Source organism: Sturnus vulgaris, chromosome 1 (assembly GCF_052056855.1).
Source record: "Sturnus vulgaris isolate bStuVul1 chromosome 1, bStuVul1.hap1, whole genome shotgun sequence".
In the NCBI taxonomy this organism is placed as follows: Eukaryota; Metazoa; Chordata; class Aves; order Passeriformes; family Sturnidae; genus Sturnus; species Sturnus vulgaris.
In genome coordinates this window covers 156,336,792-156,353,350 of record NC_142243.1, presented here as the reverse complement: position 1 = coordinate 156,353,350, position 16,559 = coordinate 156,336,792, and the positions used below count along the sequence as shown (strand labels likewise).

The following is a 16,559-nucleotide window of genomic DNA, read 5'->3' as shown; positions in this document are numbered from 1 at the left end:
GGCTCCAGAGCCCTGTCCTGGGGATTGTCCCCAACTGTGACACAGCCCAGGGACCCCTGGGGATTGTCCCAAACTGTGACACAGCCCAGTGACCCCTGGGGGATTGTCCCAAACTGTGACACAGCCCAGTGACCCCTGGGATTGTCCCAAACTGTGACACAGCCCAGGGACCCCTGGGGGATTGTCCCAAACTGTGACACAGAGCAGTGACCCCTGGGAGTGTCCCAAACTGTGACACAGCCCAGTGACCCCTGGGGATTGTCCCAAACTGTGACACAGCCCAGTGACCCCTGGGATTGTCCCAAACTGTGTCACAGCCCAGTGACCCCTGGGGGATTGTCCCAAACTGTGACACAGCCCAGTGACCCCTGGGGGATTGTCCCAAACTGTGACACAGCCCAGTGACCCCTGGGGATTGTCCCAAACTGTGACACAGCCCAGTGACCCCTGGGATTGTCCCAAACTGTGTCACAGCCCAGTGACCCCTGGGAGTGTCCCAAACTGTGACACAGCCCAGTGACCCCTGGGGATTGTCCCAAACTGTGACACAGCCCAGTGACCCCTGGGGGACTGTCCCAAACTGTGTCACAGCCCAGTGACCCCTGGGGGATTGTCCCAAACTGTGACACAGCCCAGGGACCCCTGGGGGATTGTCCCAAACTGTGACACAGCCCAGGGACCCCTGGGGATTGTCCCCAACTGTGTCACAGCCCAGTGACCCCACGCCAGCTTCTCCTGTTTTCCCCTGTGCAGGGGAGAATTGGATTTCCAGGAAGGGTCCTGGGAGATGCTGTTGTGGCTTTCCAGTTGCTAAATGGGGCTATGAGGGAGCTGGAGAGGGGCTTGGGACAAAGGAGTGGCAGGACAAAGGGGAATGGCTCCAAACTGGAAGGTGTAGATGAGACATTGAAGGAATTGTTCCCTGGGAGGGAGGGCAGGCCCTGGCGCCGCCCCTGGTCCCTGGCAGTGCCCCAGGCCAGGTTGGACATCGGGGCTTGGATCACCTGGGACAGGGGAAGGTGTCCCTGCCCATGGAGGGGGTGGGACCTTCCCGCCCAAACCATTCCAAACCATTCCCTGACTCCGTGACCTCTCTCCCATTCGTTTCTCCATCCCTTTCCGAGCCCGGGCCATTCTCTGGGCTCCAGGGCTGCTCACGCTGAGGATTCCCACAGCTCCTCTCCACCTGCTCCCAGGGATCAGCTGCGGCCAAAAGTCCATTTTCCAGGCCATTAGCGGGTTAATTAAGGCAAACAGCCCAAGGCACCACAATTAAGGGGGGTAAGGTTCCCTCCATCAAGCAGCAGTAGAATTATTCATCCCTGAGCTGCTCGGCCGCGGGGCTGGGTCAGCTCGGGACACGGGAGGGAGCAGGGGCTGCACTGAGGATGGACAGACTGAAAGGACAGCAGAACCCAGACCACCCCAGCCCTGGGAGGATCCATCCCCACAGAGGCTCCGTGGAGGGAGGGAAAGCACAGGGAGACCCAAACCACGCTGGGCTGGGGCCGTTTGAGCTGCAGAATTCCTTGGAAAAGCAGGACGGGCTGGGGCACGGAGAGCAAGCACAGGTGGCGTGTCCCACACCAGTGACACCCAAACCCAGCCTGGCACCCAGCCCACGTGGAAATCTGCTCTCCACTGCCTTGGAAACCTGAATTCCATCCTGCAAAGCTTCTGGGGAAAAGAGCTGGCGGATGCCAGAAAAGAGACAGAGAATAAAAATACAGCTCCCAGCAACAACCGTAGGGAACAAAGACCTGCACTTAAAAATGGGTGTGGAAAATGGGGATGACACGATTCGGCAGAATGACCTGAGATAACCCAGGCTGCCTCCTCTGCTCCTGAAAGGGGAGCAAAGAAACGGGAACAATGCAATGCAACAACAGTGCTCGGGGCGAGGCACTTCAGAGCTGCACCTGAGGTGGGTGGGAGGTGAAAAAGAAAAGAAGTCATGGAGGAAATTCCCCCACTGGGATCATAAATGGCAGAAAAATATTTAGAAAAAGAAAGACAAACACCAGCAGCAAAAGAATTATTCACAATAGTGACATACTTCCAAAAGGCAAAAAAAAAGAAGAAAAAAAAAGAAAAAAAATCAAAAGGTTTTACAATTATTTTCTAGCAATATTAAGGAAATAAAGGCCGGTGTCGGGGTCGGGCACGCAGCGGCGCAGCAGCTGCAGGTACGTCAGGTTCTCGTGGGTGTTGGGGTCGAAGAAGCCCTTGGTGTCGTCGCTGGGGTCGGACAGGATCTGGTTCATCTCCTGGTTGAAGTAGCCCCGCTTGTAGGCCACCTCCACGGGGACACGGTGGCTGTGCACGGGGTCGATGATGCCGCCCGTGGCGATCTGGGCCTCGAGCAGGCGGATGCCGTGGTCCCTGACGATCAGCTCCTTCTGCATGGCCTGGAACAGGGAGATCTTGTGGCCCGTGTAGGGGTCAGAGTAGCCCGTCACGGCCCGCTCGGCCGACAGCAGCTTGTCGTGCAGCTCGCTGCCCACCAGCCCCGCGGACACGGCCTCGTCCACCGACAGCTTCTGGTTCTTGACGGGGTCGATGACGAAGCCGGTGGCCGCCTGCGCCTCCAGCAGCACCAGCGCCGTGCCCTGCCTGAGGATGCCCTTCCACATGGCCTGGTAGATGCTCATCTTCTCCATCTTGCCGGGGTCGGCCTTGGAGGGCACCAGCACGCCGGCGATGACGCCCGTGCCGTGCAGGTAGCGCTTGACCGACGTCATTTGCGTCACCTCCTGCACGGTCCTGGCGCCCTGCACCAGCTGGGCCAGCGTGCCCGTGTCGATGATGCCCGAGTCCAGCAGGTCCGAGGCGCTCACCTGCCTCCTGAGGCCCGCGAATTTCACGCTGCTGCCGCGCCGCGCTGCCTCCTCCACCAGCTGCGTGAGGAGCGTGGCCAGCTGGGCCAGTGCCAGGCTGCCGGCCCGCACCTGCCCCAGCAGCTCGCCACGCTTGGGCTCGGACACGAACTTGGAGAAGAGCAGCTCCCACAGGGACACCTGCCTGCCATGGAAGCCGCCTGCCGAGACCTCGACCGTGTGGGACTTGAGCGACCGCTCCAGCTCCAGCTCCTGTTTCTCCTCCTGCTCCTGTTTCTCCTCCTGATCCTGCTTCTCCTCCTCTTCCTGCTCCTGCACCACTTCCAGCTTCTCTTCCCGCTCTGTCTGGGAGTTTGAGGCGCTCCCGTTCTGCATGGGCTCGGGCAGCACCTCCCTCTCGGTGGCCTCGGTGGCCTCGTTGCCGCCCTGGGCCTCAGCCCTGGTGACGATGGCCGTGAGGAGCTCGATCATCTGGGCAATGGTGACCGTGCCCGCCTTGTAGCTGCGCAGGAGCTCCTGGCGCCGCTGCTCAGGGACGTAGCGGGAGAAGAGGAGCTCCCAGGCGCTGACGCTGTGGCCCTGGAAGAGCCGCAGGGGCAGCGTGGTGCGGGCGGCCTGCAGGGCTTTGCGGGCATCCTGGCTCAGCTGGGACAGCGCGGAGCCCTTGTCCATCAGCTGCAGCATGAGCAGCCCCGTGTCGGGGTCGGGCACGCAGCGGCGCAGCAGCTGCAGGTACGTCAGGTTCTCGTGGGTGTTGGGGTCGAAGAAGCCCTTGGTGTCGTCACTGGGGTCGGACAGGATCTGGTTCATCTCCTGGTTGAAGTAGCCCCGCTTGTAGGCCACCTCCACGGGCAGGCGGTGGCTGTGCACGGGGTCGATGATGCCGCCCGTGGCGATCTGGGCCTCGAGCAGGCGGATGCCGTGGTCCCTGACAATCAGCTCCTTCTGCATGGCCTGGAACAGGGAGATCTTGTGGCCCGTGTAGGGGTCAGAGTAGCCCGTCACGGCCCGCTCGGCCGACAGCAGCTTGTCGTGCAGCTCGCTGCCCACCAGCCCCGCGGACACGGCCTCGTCCACCGACAGCTTCTGGTTCTTGACGGGGTCGATGACGAAGCCGGTGGCCGCCTGCGCCTCCAGCAGCACCAGCGCCGTGCCCTGCCTGAGGATGCCCTTCCACATGGCCTGGTAGATGCTCATCTTCTCCATCTTGCCGGGGTCGGCCTTGGAGGGCACCAGCACGCCGGCGATGACGCCCGTGCCGTGCAGGTAGCGCTTGACCGACGTCATTTGCGTCACCTCCTGCACGGTCCTGGCGCCCTGCACCAGCTGGGCCAGCGTGCCCGTGTCGATGATGCCCGAGTCCAGCAGGTCCGAGGCGCTCACCTGCCTCCTGAGGCCCGCGAATTTCACGCTGCTGCCGCGCCGCGCTGCCTCCTCCACCAGCTGCGTGAGGAGCGTGGCCAGCTGGGCCAGCGCCAGGCTGCCGGCCCGCACCTGCCCCAGCAGCTCGCCACGCTTGGGCTCGGACACGAACTTGGAGAAGAGCAGCTCCCACAGGGACACCTGCCTGCCGTGGAAGCCGCCTGCCGAGACCTCGACCGTGTGGGACTTGAGGGACCGCTCCAGATCCTGATCCTGCTCCTGTTTCTCCTCCTGATCCTGCTTCTCGTCCTCTTCCTGCTCCTGCACCACTTCCAGCTTCTCTTCCCGTTCTGTCTGGGAGTTTGAGGCGCTCCTGTTCTGCATGGGGTCGGGCAGCACCTCCCTCTCGGTGGCCTCGGTGGCCTCGTTGTCGCCCTGGGCCTCAGCCCTGGTGACGATGGCCGTGAGGAGCTCGATCATCTGGGCAATGGTGACCGTGCCCGCCTTGTAGCTGCGCAGGAGCTCCTGGCGCCGCTGCTCAGGGACGTAGCGGGAGAAGAGGAGCTCCCAGGCGCTGACGCTGTGGCCCTGGAAGAGCCGCAGGGGCAGCGTGGTGCGGGCGGCCTGCAGGGCTTTGCGGGCATCCTGGCTCAGCTGGGACAGCGCGGAGCCCTTGTCCATCAGCTGCAGCATGAGCAGCCCCGTGTCGGGGTCGGGCACGCAGCGGCGCAGCAGCTGCAGGTACGTCAGGTTCTCGTGGGTGTTGGGGTCGAAGAAGCCCTTGGTGTCGTCGCTGGGGTCGGACAGGATCTGGTTCATCTCCTGGTTGAAGTAGCCCCGCTTGTAGGCCACCTCCACGGGCAGGCGGTGGCTGTGCACGGGGTCGATGATGCCACCCGTGGCGATCTGGGCCTCGAGCAGGCGGATGCCGTGGTCCCTGACAATCAGCTCCTTCTGCATGGCCTGGAACAGGGAGATCTTGTGGCCCGTGTAGGGGTCAGAGTAGCCCGTCACGGCCCGCTCGGCCGACAGCAGCTTGTCGTGCAGCTCGCTGCCCACCAGCCCCGCGGACACGGCCTCGTCCACCGACAGCTTCTGGTTCTTGACGGGGTCGATGACGAAGCCGGTGGCCGCCTGCGCCTCCAGCAGCACCAGCGCCGTGCCCTGCCTGAGGATGCCCTTCCACATGGCCTGGTAGATGCTCATCTTCTCCATCTTGCCGGGGTCGGCCTTGGAGGGCACCAGCACGCCGGCGATGACGCCCGTGCCGTGCAGGTAGCGCTTGACCGACGTCATTTGCGTCACCTCCTGCACGGTCCTGGCGCCCTGCACCAGCTGGGCCAGCGTGCCCGTGTCGATGATGCCCGAGTCCAGCAGGTCCGAGGCGCTCACCTGCCTCCTGAGGCCCGCGAATTTCACGCTGCTGCCGCGCCGCGCTGCCTCCTCCACCAGCTGCGTGAGGAGCGTGGCCAGCTGGGCCAGCGCCAGGCTGCCGGCCCGCACCTGCCCCAGCAGCTCGCCACGCTTGGGCTCGGACACGAACTTGGAGAAGAGCAGCTCCCACAGGGACACCTGCCTGCCGTGGAAGCCGCCTGCCGAGACCTCGACCGTGTGGGACTTGAGGGACCGCTCCAGCTCCAGCTCCTGATCCTGCTTCTCCTCCTGCTCCTGCTTCTCCTCCTCTTCCTGCTCCTGCACCACTTCCAGCTTCTCTTCCCGTTCCTCCTGGGAGTTTGAGGCGCTCCCGTTCTGCATGGGGTCGGGCAGCACCTCCCTCTCGGTGGCCTCGGTGGCCTCGTTGTCGCCCTGGGCCTCAGCCCTGGTGACGATGGCCGTGAGGAGCTCGATCATCTGGGCAATGGTGACCGTGCCCGCCTTGTAGCTGCGCAGGAGCTCCTGGCGCCGCTGCTCAGGGACGTAGCGGGAGAAGAGGAGCTCCCAGGCGCTGACGCTGTGGCCCTGGAAGAGCCGCAGGGGCAGCGTGGTGCGGGCGGCCTGCAGGGCTTTGTGGGCATCCTGGCTCAGCTGGGACAGTGCGGAGCCCTTGTCCATCAGCTGCAGCATGAGCAGCCCCGTGTCGGGGTCGGGCACGCAGCGGCGCAGCAGCTGCAGGTACGTCAGGTTCTCGTGGGTGTTGGGGTCGAAGAAGCCCTTGGTGTCGTCGCTGGGGTCGGACAGGATCTGGTTCATCTCCTGGTTGAAGTAGCCCCGCTTGTAGGCCACCTCCACGGGGACGCGGTGGCTGTGCATGGGGTCGATGATGCCGCCCGTGGCGATCTGGGCCTCGAGCAGGCGGATGCCGTGGTCCCTGACGATCAGCTCCTTCTGCATGGCCTGGAACAGGGAGATCTTGTGGCCCGTGTAGGGGTCAGAGTAGCCCGTCACGGCCCGCTCGGCCGACAGCAGCTTGTCGTGCAGCTCGCTGCCCACCAGCCCCGCGGACACGGCCTCGTCCACCGACAGCTTCTGGTTCTTGACGGGGTCGATGACGAAGCCGGTGGCCGCCTGCGCCTCCAGCAGCACCAGCGCCGTGCCCTGCCTGAGGATGCCCTTCCACATGGCCTGGTAGATGCTCATCTTCTCCATCTTGCCGGGGTCGGCCTTGGAGGGCACCAGCACGCCGGCGATGACGCCCGTGCCGTGCAGGTAGCGCTTGACCGACGTCATTTGCGTCACCTCCTGCACGGTCCTGGCGCCCTGCACCAGCTGGGCCAGCGTGCCCGTGTCGATGATGCCCGAGTCCAGCAGGTCCGAGGCGCTCACCTGCCTCCTGAGGCCCGCGAATTTCACGCTGCTGCCGCGCCGCGCCGCCTCCTCCACCAGCTGCGTGAGAAGCGTGGCCAGCTGGGCCAGCGCCAGGCTGCCGGCCCGCACCTGCCCCAGCAGCTCGCCACGCTTGGGCTCGGACACGAACTTGGAGAAGAGCAGCTCCCACAGGGACACCTGCCTGCCGTGGAAGCCGCCTGCCGAGACCTCGACCGTGTGGGACTTGAGGGACCGCTCCAGCTCCAGATCCTGCTCCTGTTTCTCCTCCTGCTCCCGCTTCTCCTCCTCTTCCTGCTCCTGCACCACTTCCAGCTTCTCTTCCCGCTCTGTCTGGGAGTTTGAGGCGCTCCCGTTCTGCATGGGCTCGGGCAGCACCTCCCTCTCGGTGGCCTCGGTGGCCTCGTTGTCGCCCTGGGCCTCAGCCCTGGTGACGATGGCCGTGAGGAGCTCGATCATCTGGGCAATGGTGACCGTGCCCGCCTTGTAGCTGCGCAGGAGCTCCTGGCGCCGCTGCTCAGGGACGTAGCGGGAGAAGAGGAGCTCCCAGGCGCTGACGCTGTGGCCCTGGAAGAGCCGCAGGGGCAGCGTGGTGCGGGCGGCCTGCAGGGCTTTGCGGGCATCCTGGCTCAGCTGGGACAGCGCGGAGCCCTTGTCCATCAGCTGCAGCATGAGCAGCCCCGTGTCGGGGTCGGGCACGCAGCGGCGCAGCAGCTGCAGGTACGTCAGGTTCTCGTGGGTGTTGGGGTCGAAGAAGCCCTTGGTGTCGTCGCTGGGGTCGGACAGCACCTGGCTCATCTCCTGGTCCAAGTAGCCCCGCTTGTAGGCCACCTCCACGGGCAGGCGGTGGCTGTGCACGGGGTCGATGATGCCGCCCGTGGCGATCTGGGCCTCGAGCAGGCGGATGCCGTGGTCCCTGACGATCAGCTCTTGCTTCATGGCCTGGAACAAGGACATCTTTTGTCCCGTGTAGGGGTGGTTGTAGCCCGTCACGGCTCTCTCAGCACTCAGAAGTTTGTTTTTTAGTTCACTGCCCACCAGCCCCGCGGACACGGCCTCGTCCACCGACAGCTTCTGGTTCTTGACAGGGTCGATGACGAAGCCGGTGGCCGCCTGCGCCTCCAGCAGCACCAGCGCCGTGCCCTGCCTGAGGATGCCCTTCCACATGGCCTGGTAGATGCTCATCTTCTCCATCTTGCTGGGGTCGGCCTTGGAGGGCACCAGCACGCCGGCGATGCTTCCCGTTCCCTCCAGGTACCTCCTCACACTGTCCAGTTGTGCTATGTCTTGGGCTGTCTCTTTTCCTTTCTGGAGTTTTTCTATGGTTTCCTCTGTAATTATTTTTGCACTGAGCAGTTCTGACGCTGTAATTTGCTGTCGGATTCCCTGGAACCAGACATCGCTTCTGTCCTCTTCCTTTTCTCTAATGATCTTCAGTATCGTCTCAATGATTCCTTGCACAATGTGCTGGGACTCCAGCTTGTATTTTTTCACCAGTTCTTTTCTTTTCTCCTCCGTGATGTACTCGGAGCAGAGCAGTTCCCACAGGGATAACACCTGTCCCTTGTATTTTCCCACAGGCACCTGGACCTTTGTGCACAGCAGGGCGTTTTTCGTTTGCTCGTCGATGTAGAAATAGTCGCCGTCCTTCTCCAGGACCTGCAGCAGGTACAAGCCGCTCTCCGTGTCCTTGGCACACCTCTGCAGGAGCTGCCTGTAGCTGATCTTCTCGTGGGTGTTGGGATCTACAAAGCCTTTGCTGCCGTGGTCTGGGTCCGAGAGCAGCAGGAAGGTGTCGTCGTCCAGGTGCCCACGCTTGTAGGCCACCTCCACGGGCAGGCGGTGGCCGTGCTTGGGGTCGATGATGCCGCCGGTGGCGAGCTGGGCCTCGAGCAGGCGGATGCCCTTGTCCCTGGCTATGATCTTCTGCCTCACAGCCTGGAAGAGAGATATTTTATTTCCTGTTTGGGGGTCTGTGTATCCCGTCACGGCTTTCTCTGCCAACAGCAGCGGCTCGCGCAGCTCGCTGCCCACCAGCCCGGACGCGACGGCCTCGTCCACCGAGAGCTTCTGGTGGTTCCGGGGGTCCAGGAGGAAGCCGGTGGCCGCCTGTGCCTCCAGCAGCCCCAGAGCACACTGCTCTGTGAGGAGCCCTTTCCTCAGCGCCTGGTAGATGCTCATCAGCTCTTTCCTCAGCGGGAGGAGAACCCCGGCGATGCACCCGGTGCCATCCAGGTACCTTTGGATGGTTTCCCTCTTCGTGAGGCTGGCAAGTGTGAGAGTCCCATCCTGCAGCTGGTCCAGAGTTTTCTTGTCAATTATCTCAGAGTTGAAGAGTTCTGACACCGACACGTCCCCCCGCAGCCCTTTGACCTTGAGGGCTTCTCCTCTTCGCTCGGCGTCCTCGATGATTTGTAAGATGAGTGATATCAGGTCTTCCAGCTTTAGGGTTTTGCTTTTGTACTGCATCACCAGCTCTTTCCTTTTCTGCTCTGAGATGTAGTGAGAGCAGAGCACTTCCCAGACAGAAACCGTTTGGTCCTTAAACTTCCCCACTCTCACCTGGAGGGGCTTTGAGCGCAGAGCCTGCTTGGTGGACTCATCGATGTAGAAGTACTTCCCTCCCTCCTTTACCACTTGCAGCATGTACAACCCCGTCTCCGGGTCTTGGACACATCTCTCCAGGAGCTGCATGTACGTCAGGTTCTCGTGGGTGTTGGGGTCGAAGAAGCCCTTGGTGTCGTCGCTGGGGTCGGACAGGATCTGGTTCATCTCCTGGTTGAAGTAGCCCCGCTTGTAGGCCACCTCCACGGGGACACGGTGGCTGTGCACGGGGTCGATGATGCCGCCCGTGGCGATCTGGGCCTCGAGCAGGCGGATGCCGTGGCTCTTCACGATCAGCCCTTGGTTCATGGCTTCGAACAGGGACATCGGGGCTTTGGTGTAGGGGTCGGTGTAGCCCGTCACGGCTCTCTCGGCCGAGAGCAGCTTCTCAAAAATCTCCCCTCCGATCAGCCCCACCTCTAACGCTTCCTCCACTGAAAATTTCTTGTTTTTCTCAGGGTCGATGATGAAGCCGGTGGCCGCCTGAGCCTCCAGCAGCACCAGGGCGGTGCCTGGCCTCAGGATGCCCTTCCACATGGCCTGGTAGATGCTCATCTTCTCATTGCTTGGCTGGATGAGGACCCCTGCTATGAAATTGCTGCCCTCCAGGTACCTGCGGACAGATTCCATTTCAGTCACTTCCTTGACGGTTTTCTTCCCCTGGTTGAGCTCATCGAGGGTTTTCTTGTCTATCAGCTGGGACTGGAAGAGGTCACTGGCGGACACTCTTTTCCGCAGGCCCTTGAATGCAAACTTCTTGCCTTGTGCCTCGGTCTCCTGGATGATTGTGGTGATCACTGTTGTGATTTCCTGCAGCACTTCAGCCTTCTCCTCTTTGTACTTCTGCACCAGCTCTCTTCTCTTGCTCTCCGAGAAGTATTCGGAGTTGAGGAGGTCCCAGACAGACACGGTCTGCCCTTTGAACCGCCCCACGTTGACACAAACGGTCACAGATTTCAGCACCTTCATGGTCTCCTCATCCACACAGAACATGGCGTTTTCAGACAGAGGCAGCAGCCACAGACCCGACTCGGCCTCACGGACGCAGCGCTCCTTCAGCTGCTGGTAGGTCACGTTCTCCTTGGTGTTGGGGTCAAAGAAGATCTGGGTGCTGTCATCCAGCTGGGACAGGGCTTGGTTCAGCTCCTCGTCGTAGAAGCCATACCTGCAGGCAGCCTGGAGCGGCAGGTGCAGGTGGTGGATGGGATCCACCACCCCTCCCGTGGCCAGCTGGGCCTCCAGCAAGGGCACGGCCTCTGCCAGGGGGACGAGCTCCTTCCTGAGCGCTTGGCACAGGGAGATGGGGCTCCCGGTGTAGGGGTCGGTGTAGCCCGTGACAGCCCTCTCAGCCAGGAGGAGTTTCTCGCTAAGTTCTTCTCCAACAAGAGCAGCTCTCACCGCGTCCCTCACGCTCAGCCTCCGGTTCGTAGCAGGGTCCGTCAGGTATCCCGTGGCTGCCTGAGCCTCCAGCAGCCTCAGAGCAGCCCCAGGCAGGAGCAGATTGTTTTTCATGGCATCGTAGAAGCTCATCTTCTGTTTGGATGCCTCTATGAAGACCCCAGCAATGCTGCCTGTGCCCTTCAAGTACCTCTGCACGCTCTCCATTGCAGCCACTTCTTCGGGGGTTCTCACACCCTGAGCCAGCTCCTCAAACGTCTTCTGGGAAATGATGCCCGTGTCCAGCAGCCAGACCACCGGGACGTTGCCCCTCAGGCCTTCCAGGGAGATCTGGGTCCTGGCTTTCATCTCCATCTCCTCCACCAGCCTGAGCACGAGAGCAACCAGCTGCTCCAGCGACAGCTCCTCCGAGCGGAACCGCTCCGTGAAGCCGCTCCTCTGCTCCTCGGTGAAATACCCCGAGTGCACGAGCTCCCAGAGGGACACTCCCCTTTCCTTCACCATGGTTTCCTTGAAAATCCGCTGGATTTGCTCATCGGTGTAGGCAGGAGCGGCCGCCTGTGCCAGAGGCAGCAGGTGGAAGCCGGAGGCGTCGTCCTTCTGGCAGCGCTGGATGAGCTCGGCGTAGGTCACGCTCTCCTTGCTCTCCGGGAGGCAGAAGACTCTGTGCTCGTCACTGGGCTTGGAGAGGGCCTTGCTTGTGTCCTCATCCAGGCAGCCCCGCTGCTGGGCCGACTCGAGGGGGATGTAGTGGCCACACGTGGGGTCAATGATGCCTCCCGTGGCCATCTGCACCTCCATGAGCTGCATGGCCTGCTTGTCGGCGATCAGGCCCTTCTTCATGGCCTGGAAAAGGGGGATCTTCTTGCCCGTGAAAGGGTCTTTGTAGCCCGTCACGGCCCCCTCGGCGTGCTGCAGCTTCTCGTGGACATCCGGCCCAATGACTCCCTCCTTGACGGCCTCGTCCACGCGGAGCTTCTGGTTCTTCACGGGGTCGATAATGAAGCCCGTGGCAGCCTGGGCCTCCAGCAGGGGCAGGGCTACTCCCGGCACCACGATGTTCTGCTTCATGGCCTCGTAAATGCTCATCCTCTGGTTGGAGGGCTGCAGCACGATGCCCCCGATGCTGCCCGAGCCGTAGAGGTATTTCCTGACAGAGTCCATGTGCAGGACCTGCTCTGGGCTGACGGATCCCTCCAGCACCTGCTCGAACAGGGCCCGGTCGATGACGCCGGTCTCCATCAGGTGATAAGCGCTGACGTTGCCCCTCATGGCCGGGAACTTGATGGGAGCCCATTTCTTCATCTCCTCCTCCAGCATGAGCCGGATTTGCTCCAGGCTGAGCTTCCTCAGCTGGAAGTGGTTGAAGATCTCCCGGCGCCTCCCCTCGCTGAAGTACTCGGAGTTCAGCAGGTCCCACACGGAGACCTTCTCCCCCCGTAAGCGCCCGAACCTGACGGGCAGCCAGGAGCTCCTGAACGCCTGCCTGGTGGCCTCGTCCACGAACTGCCTCTTCCTGCTGTTCAGGGGCAGGAGGCAGAGCCCCGTGTGCGGCTCCGTGATGCACTTCTCCTTCAGCTGCAGGTACGTCAGGTTCTCGTGGGTGTTGGGGTCGAAGAAGCCCTTGGTGTCGTCGCTGGGGTCGGACAGGATCAAATTCATCTTCTTGTCGAAGTAGCCCCGCTTGTAGGCCACCTCCACGGGGATGCGGTGGCTGTTGACGGGGTCGATGATGCCGCCCGTGGCGATCTGGGCCTCGAGCAGGCGGATGCCGTGGTCCCTGACGATCAGCTCCTTCTGCATGGCCTGGAACAGGGAGATCTTCCCCCCTGAGTACGGATCCCTGTAGCCAGTGACAGATTTCTCCGCGGCCAGCAGCTTGTCGTAGACGTCGGGGCCGATGACGTTTGCTCGCAAAGCCTCGTCCACGGAATATCTCTTGTTGGCAGCTGGGTCGATGACAAAGCCCGTGGCAGCCTGGGCCTCCAGGAGGATCAGAGACGTTCCTGGCCTCAGGAGTCCCTTCCTCTTCGCCTGGTAGATGCTGATCTTCTCCTGGGAGTCGGGGAGCAGCAGCCCCCCGATGCTCCCTGTGCCCTGCAGGTACTTCCTGACCGTGTCCATGCTGACGACTTCTTTGGCCGACGTTTCTCCCTCCTTGAGCTTCTTGAACAAGTCTTTGTTGATGATTTCCGAGCTCAGGAGCTGGTCAGCCGTCACCTGGTCCCTCAGGCCCTCGAAGGTGACGTTAGCAGTGGCGGCCTTTTCCTCCACGGCGGCTCTGACGGCCTCTCCCAGTCCTTGCAGGGACAGCATTCCCGCCACGAGCCGCTGGGCGAGCTCAGCTCTCTGCTCACCCTGCATGTAGTCGGAGAAGAGAAGTTTCCAGAGAGACACCGACTTGCCCTTGAATTTCCCTGCAGCAATGGGCACCTGGGTGCTCTCCAGAGCTGCCTGGGTGCTGTGGTCGAGGAAGCCGAGCGTTCCCTGGGACCCTTCAGGGCTGTCCCCGGGGAGGGGCAGCAGCAGCAGCCCCGTGCTGGGGTCGGTGACGCAGCGCTGGAGCAGCTCAGCGTAGCTCAGCTTCTCCTTGGAGCCAGGGTGGAAGAAGCCCTTGATGTCGTCAGGGGGGCTGCAGAGGAGCTGCCTGGTGGCCTCGTCCAGGTACCCCCACTCGCAGGCTGTCTCCATGGGCACCCGGAGGTGCTTGCCCGGGGCAATGACACCGCCCGTGGCCACCTGAGCCTCCAGAAGGCAAAGGCCGTGATCCCTGGGAACAAAGCCCTTGCTGATGGCCTGGAACAGGGAGAGCATTTCCCCGGTGGAGGGGTCCCTGTAGCCGGTGACGGCTTTCTCAGCCGAAGACAGTTTCTCATAAAGCTCGGGCCCCACGAGACCCACCCTGACAGCCTCGTCCACGGAGTAGCTTTGGTTCTTGAGGGGGTCAGCCAGGCCGCCCGTGGAGGCCTGGACTTGCAGGAGCATGAGGGCAGCTCCAGGCACCAGGAGATGCTCCCTCAGCGCCTGGTAAAGGCTCTTCTGCTCCCCGGAGGGCAGCACGACCCCGGCCACGCTCCTGGTGCCACGCAGGAAGTGCTGGACGATTTCATTCTCTGCCACCTCCTGGGCAGAGATCGTCCCCTCCTCGAGGCCTCGGAACACGTCGGCGCTGATGATGCCGGAGTCCATCAGGTCCCTGCTGCTCACCCGCCCGCCCAGCCCCGGGAACGTGATCTGGAGCGGCAGCAGGAGGAAGCCTGAGCCTGGCTCCAGGACACATTTCTTCCTGAGCTCCGAGTAAGTGACCTTCTCCATGGTGCTGGGGTCCAGGAACGCTCTGCTCTCCTCGCTGGCCGGGTCGGAGAGGAGCTGGCTCGTGTCTTCATCCAGACACCCCCTCTGACAGGCCACAGCTGCCGGGAGCCGGCGGCCGCTGGCCGGCTCCACGACGCCTCCGGTTGCCAGCTGGGCCTGGAGCAGGCGGAGGCCCTGCTCCCTCCCCAGCAGCTCCTTCTGCATGGCCTGGTACAGGCAGATCTTCTCCTCCGTGTAGGGGTCCACGAAGCCGGTGGCCGCTCTCTCTGCCGAGAGCAGCTTCTCCTTCAGCTCCAGCCCCACCAGCCCCGTCCTCACGGCCTCTGCCACGGGCACACGGCGGCTCCCCAGCGGGTCACACACGGAGCCCGTGGCTGCCTGCGCCTCCAGGAGGCACAGGGCCGAGTCCAGGCTCAGCAGGTGCTCCCGGGTGGCCTCATAAAAGCTCATGACCCTCTTGGAAGCCTCCACGAACACGCCCGCGATGCTGCCCGCCGTCTCCGAGGGCTCCCCGGGGGCACCCACGTCCCTGCCGGCTCCTCTTTGCTGCTTGCCCGGCATCGCGTCCTGGCACTGGGGCTTCGTGCCTGACCTGTCCTCCCCGGGAGAGCTGGGAACAGCGTGGCCATTCACTGCTGGCTGGGTGTCCATCCTCCCTCTGCACGCCTCGCTCGGCTCCCAGGACTCTGCAGGGAGAGGGGAGAGCCCAGTGAGAAATCAGCTCGGTGGTTGGCACGGTAAATACAGGGAAATCAGCAACACAAATATTCGCAGGCTGGAGGAAGTGGCAGCCAAAGGCTGAGCATGTCCCAGCCCGATGGATGTGGCCAAACTCAAGGATGAGAAGCCCCAGACCCCACGTGCACTGGGACCCCAAACCCCCCTGGCCTGGGGGTCACCTGTGCTCAGGTGAGACCCCACCTGCAGAGCTGCCCCAAGGACCTGGAGCTGCTGGAGAGAGCCCAGAGGAGCCCCGGGGCTGCTGCAGGGCTGGAGCCAGGCTGGCAGAGCTGGGGGTGCTCACCTGGACAGGAGAAGGGTCCGGGGAGAGCTCAGAGCCCCTGGCAGGACCCAAAGGGGCTCCAGGAGAGCTGGAGAGGGACTGGGGACAAGGGACAGAGGGACAGGACACAGGGAATGGCTCCCAGTGCCCAGGGCAGGGCTGGATGGGATTTTGGGAATTAGGAATCCTTCCCTGGCAGGGTGGGCAGGGCTGGATGGGATTTTGGGAATTAGGAATCCTTCCCTGGCAGGGTGGGCAGGGCTGGATGGGATTTTGGGAATTAGGAATCCTTCCCTGGCAGGGTGGGCAGGGCTGGCACAGGTGCCCAGAGCAGCCCCTGGACCCCTGGAATTTTCCAGGCCGGGCTGGAGGGGTTTGGAGCAGCCTGGTCCCATGGGGAAAAGGAGACTCAGGGGTGGCCTTATGACTCCCTACAGCTCTCTGAAAGGTGGCTGGGCCAGGTGGGGTCGGTCTCCCCTCAGGCAGCACTGACAGAACCAGAAGGAGACACAGGTTGGATATTAGAAGAAGTTTTTCACTGAAAGAATAATAAAGTATTGGAATGGTTTGCCTGGGGAGGTGGTGGAGTCACCAACCCTGGATTTGTTTAAAAAAAAATCTGTATGTGGAACTGGGTACCATGGTCGAGTCCAGGTGTTGGGCTGGGTTGGACTCCATGACCATGGAGATCTCTCCCAACCCAAAATTCTGTGATTCTGTGGTCCTGTGATTCTTTAATTCTCTGTAATTCTGTGATTGTGTGTGATTCTGTGATTCTGTGATTCTTTAATTCTGTGTGATTCTGTAATTAATTCTGTGATTCTGTGATTCTTTAATTCTCTGTAATTCTGTGATTGTATGTGATTCTGTGATTCTGTGACTCTGTGATTGTGTGTGATTCTGTGTTTCTGTGTTTCTATGATTCTGTGATCCTGTGATTCTGTGTTTCTGTGTTTCTGTGTTTCTATAATTCTGTGATTCTGTGTGATCCTGTGATTCTTTAATTCTCTGTAATTCTGTGATTCTCTGTAATTCTGTGATTCTGTGATTCCATGGTTCTGTGATTCCGTGGAAAATGTCCTTTCTCATGTCACAGGGTGGGACTGGCTGGGTTTTAAGGTCCCTCTCCACCCAAACCATTCCATGATTCTGTGATTCCAGGGCTGCTGCAGGACCCCCCGCCCTGCTGTCCCCCCTTCCCACCCTGCCCAAGGCACGCAGGGAAGGCAGAGGCTCCATCCCAGTGAGCAGTGGCCACCAGGCAAGGAGCCCCCAGG

At 61.9% G+C, this 16,559-nt stretch overlaps 1 protein-coding gene across 1 annotated transcript in view; it reads right to left on the bottom strand.

Annotated features, from left to right (window-relative positions):
- The window catches only part of EPPK1 (epiplakin 1), a 31,477-nt gene extending 16,256 nt beyond the window's left edge, over nt 1-15,221 (bottom strand). The window contains exon 1 of the mRNA XM_088164750.1: nt 2,121-15,221. Coding sequence (XP_088020876.1) covers nt 2,121-14,930 — 12,810 coding nt within the window. The 5' untranslated portion in view covers nt 14,931-15,221. The remainder of the gene's footprint in view (nt 1-2,120) is intronic.
- Nucleotides 15,222-16,559: the final 1,338 nt, after the last annotated feature.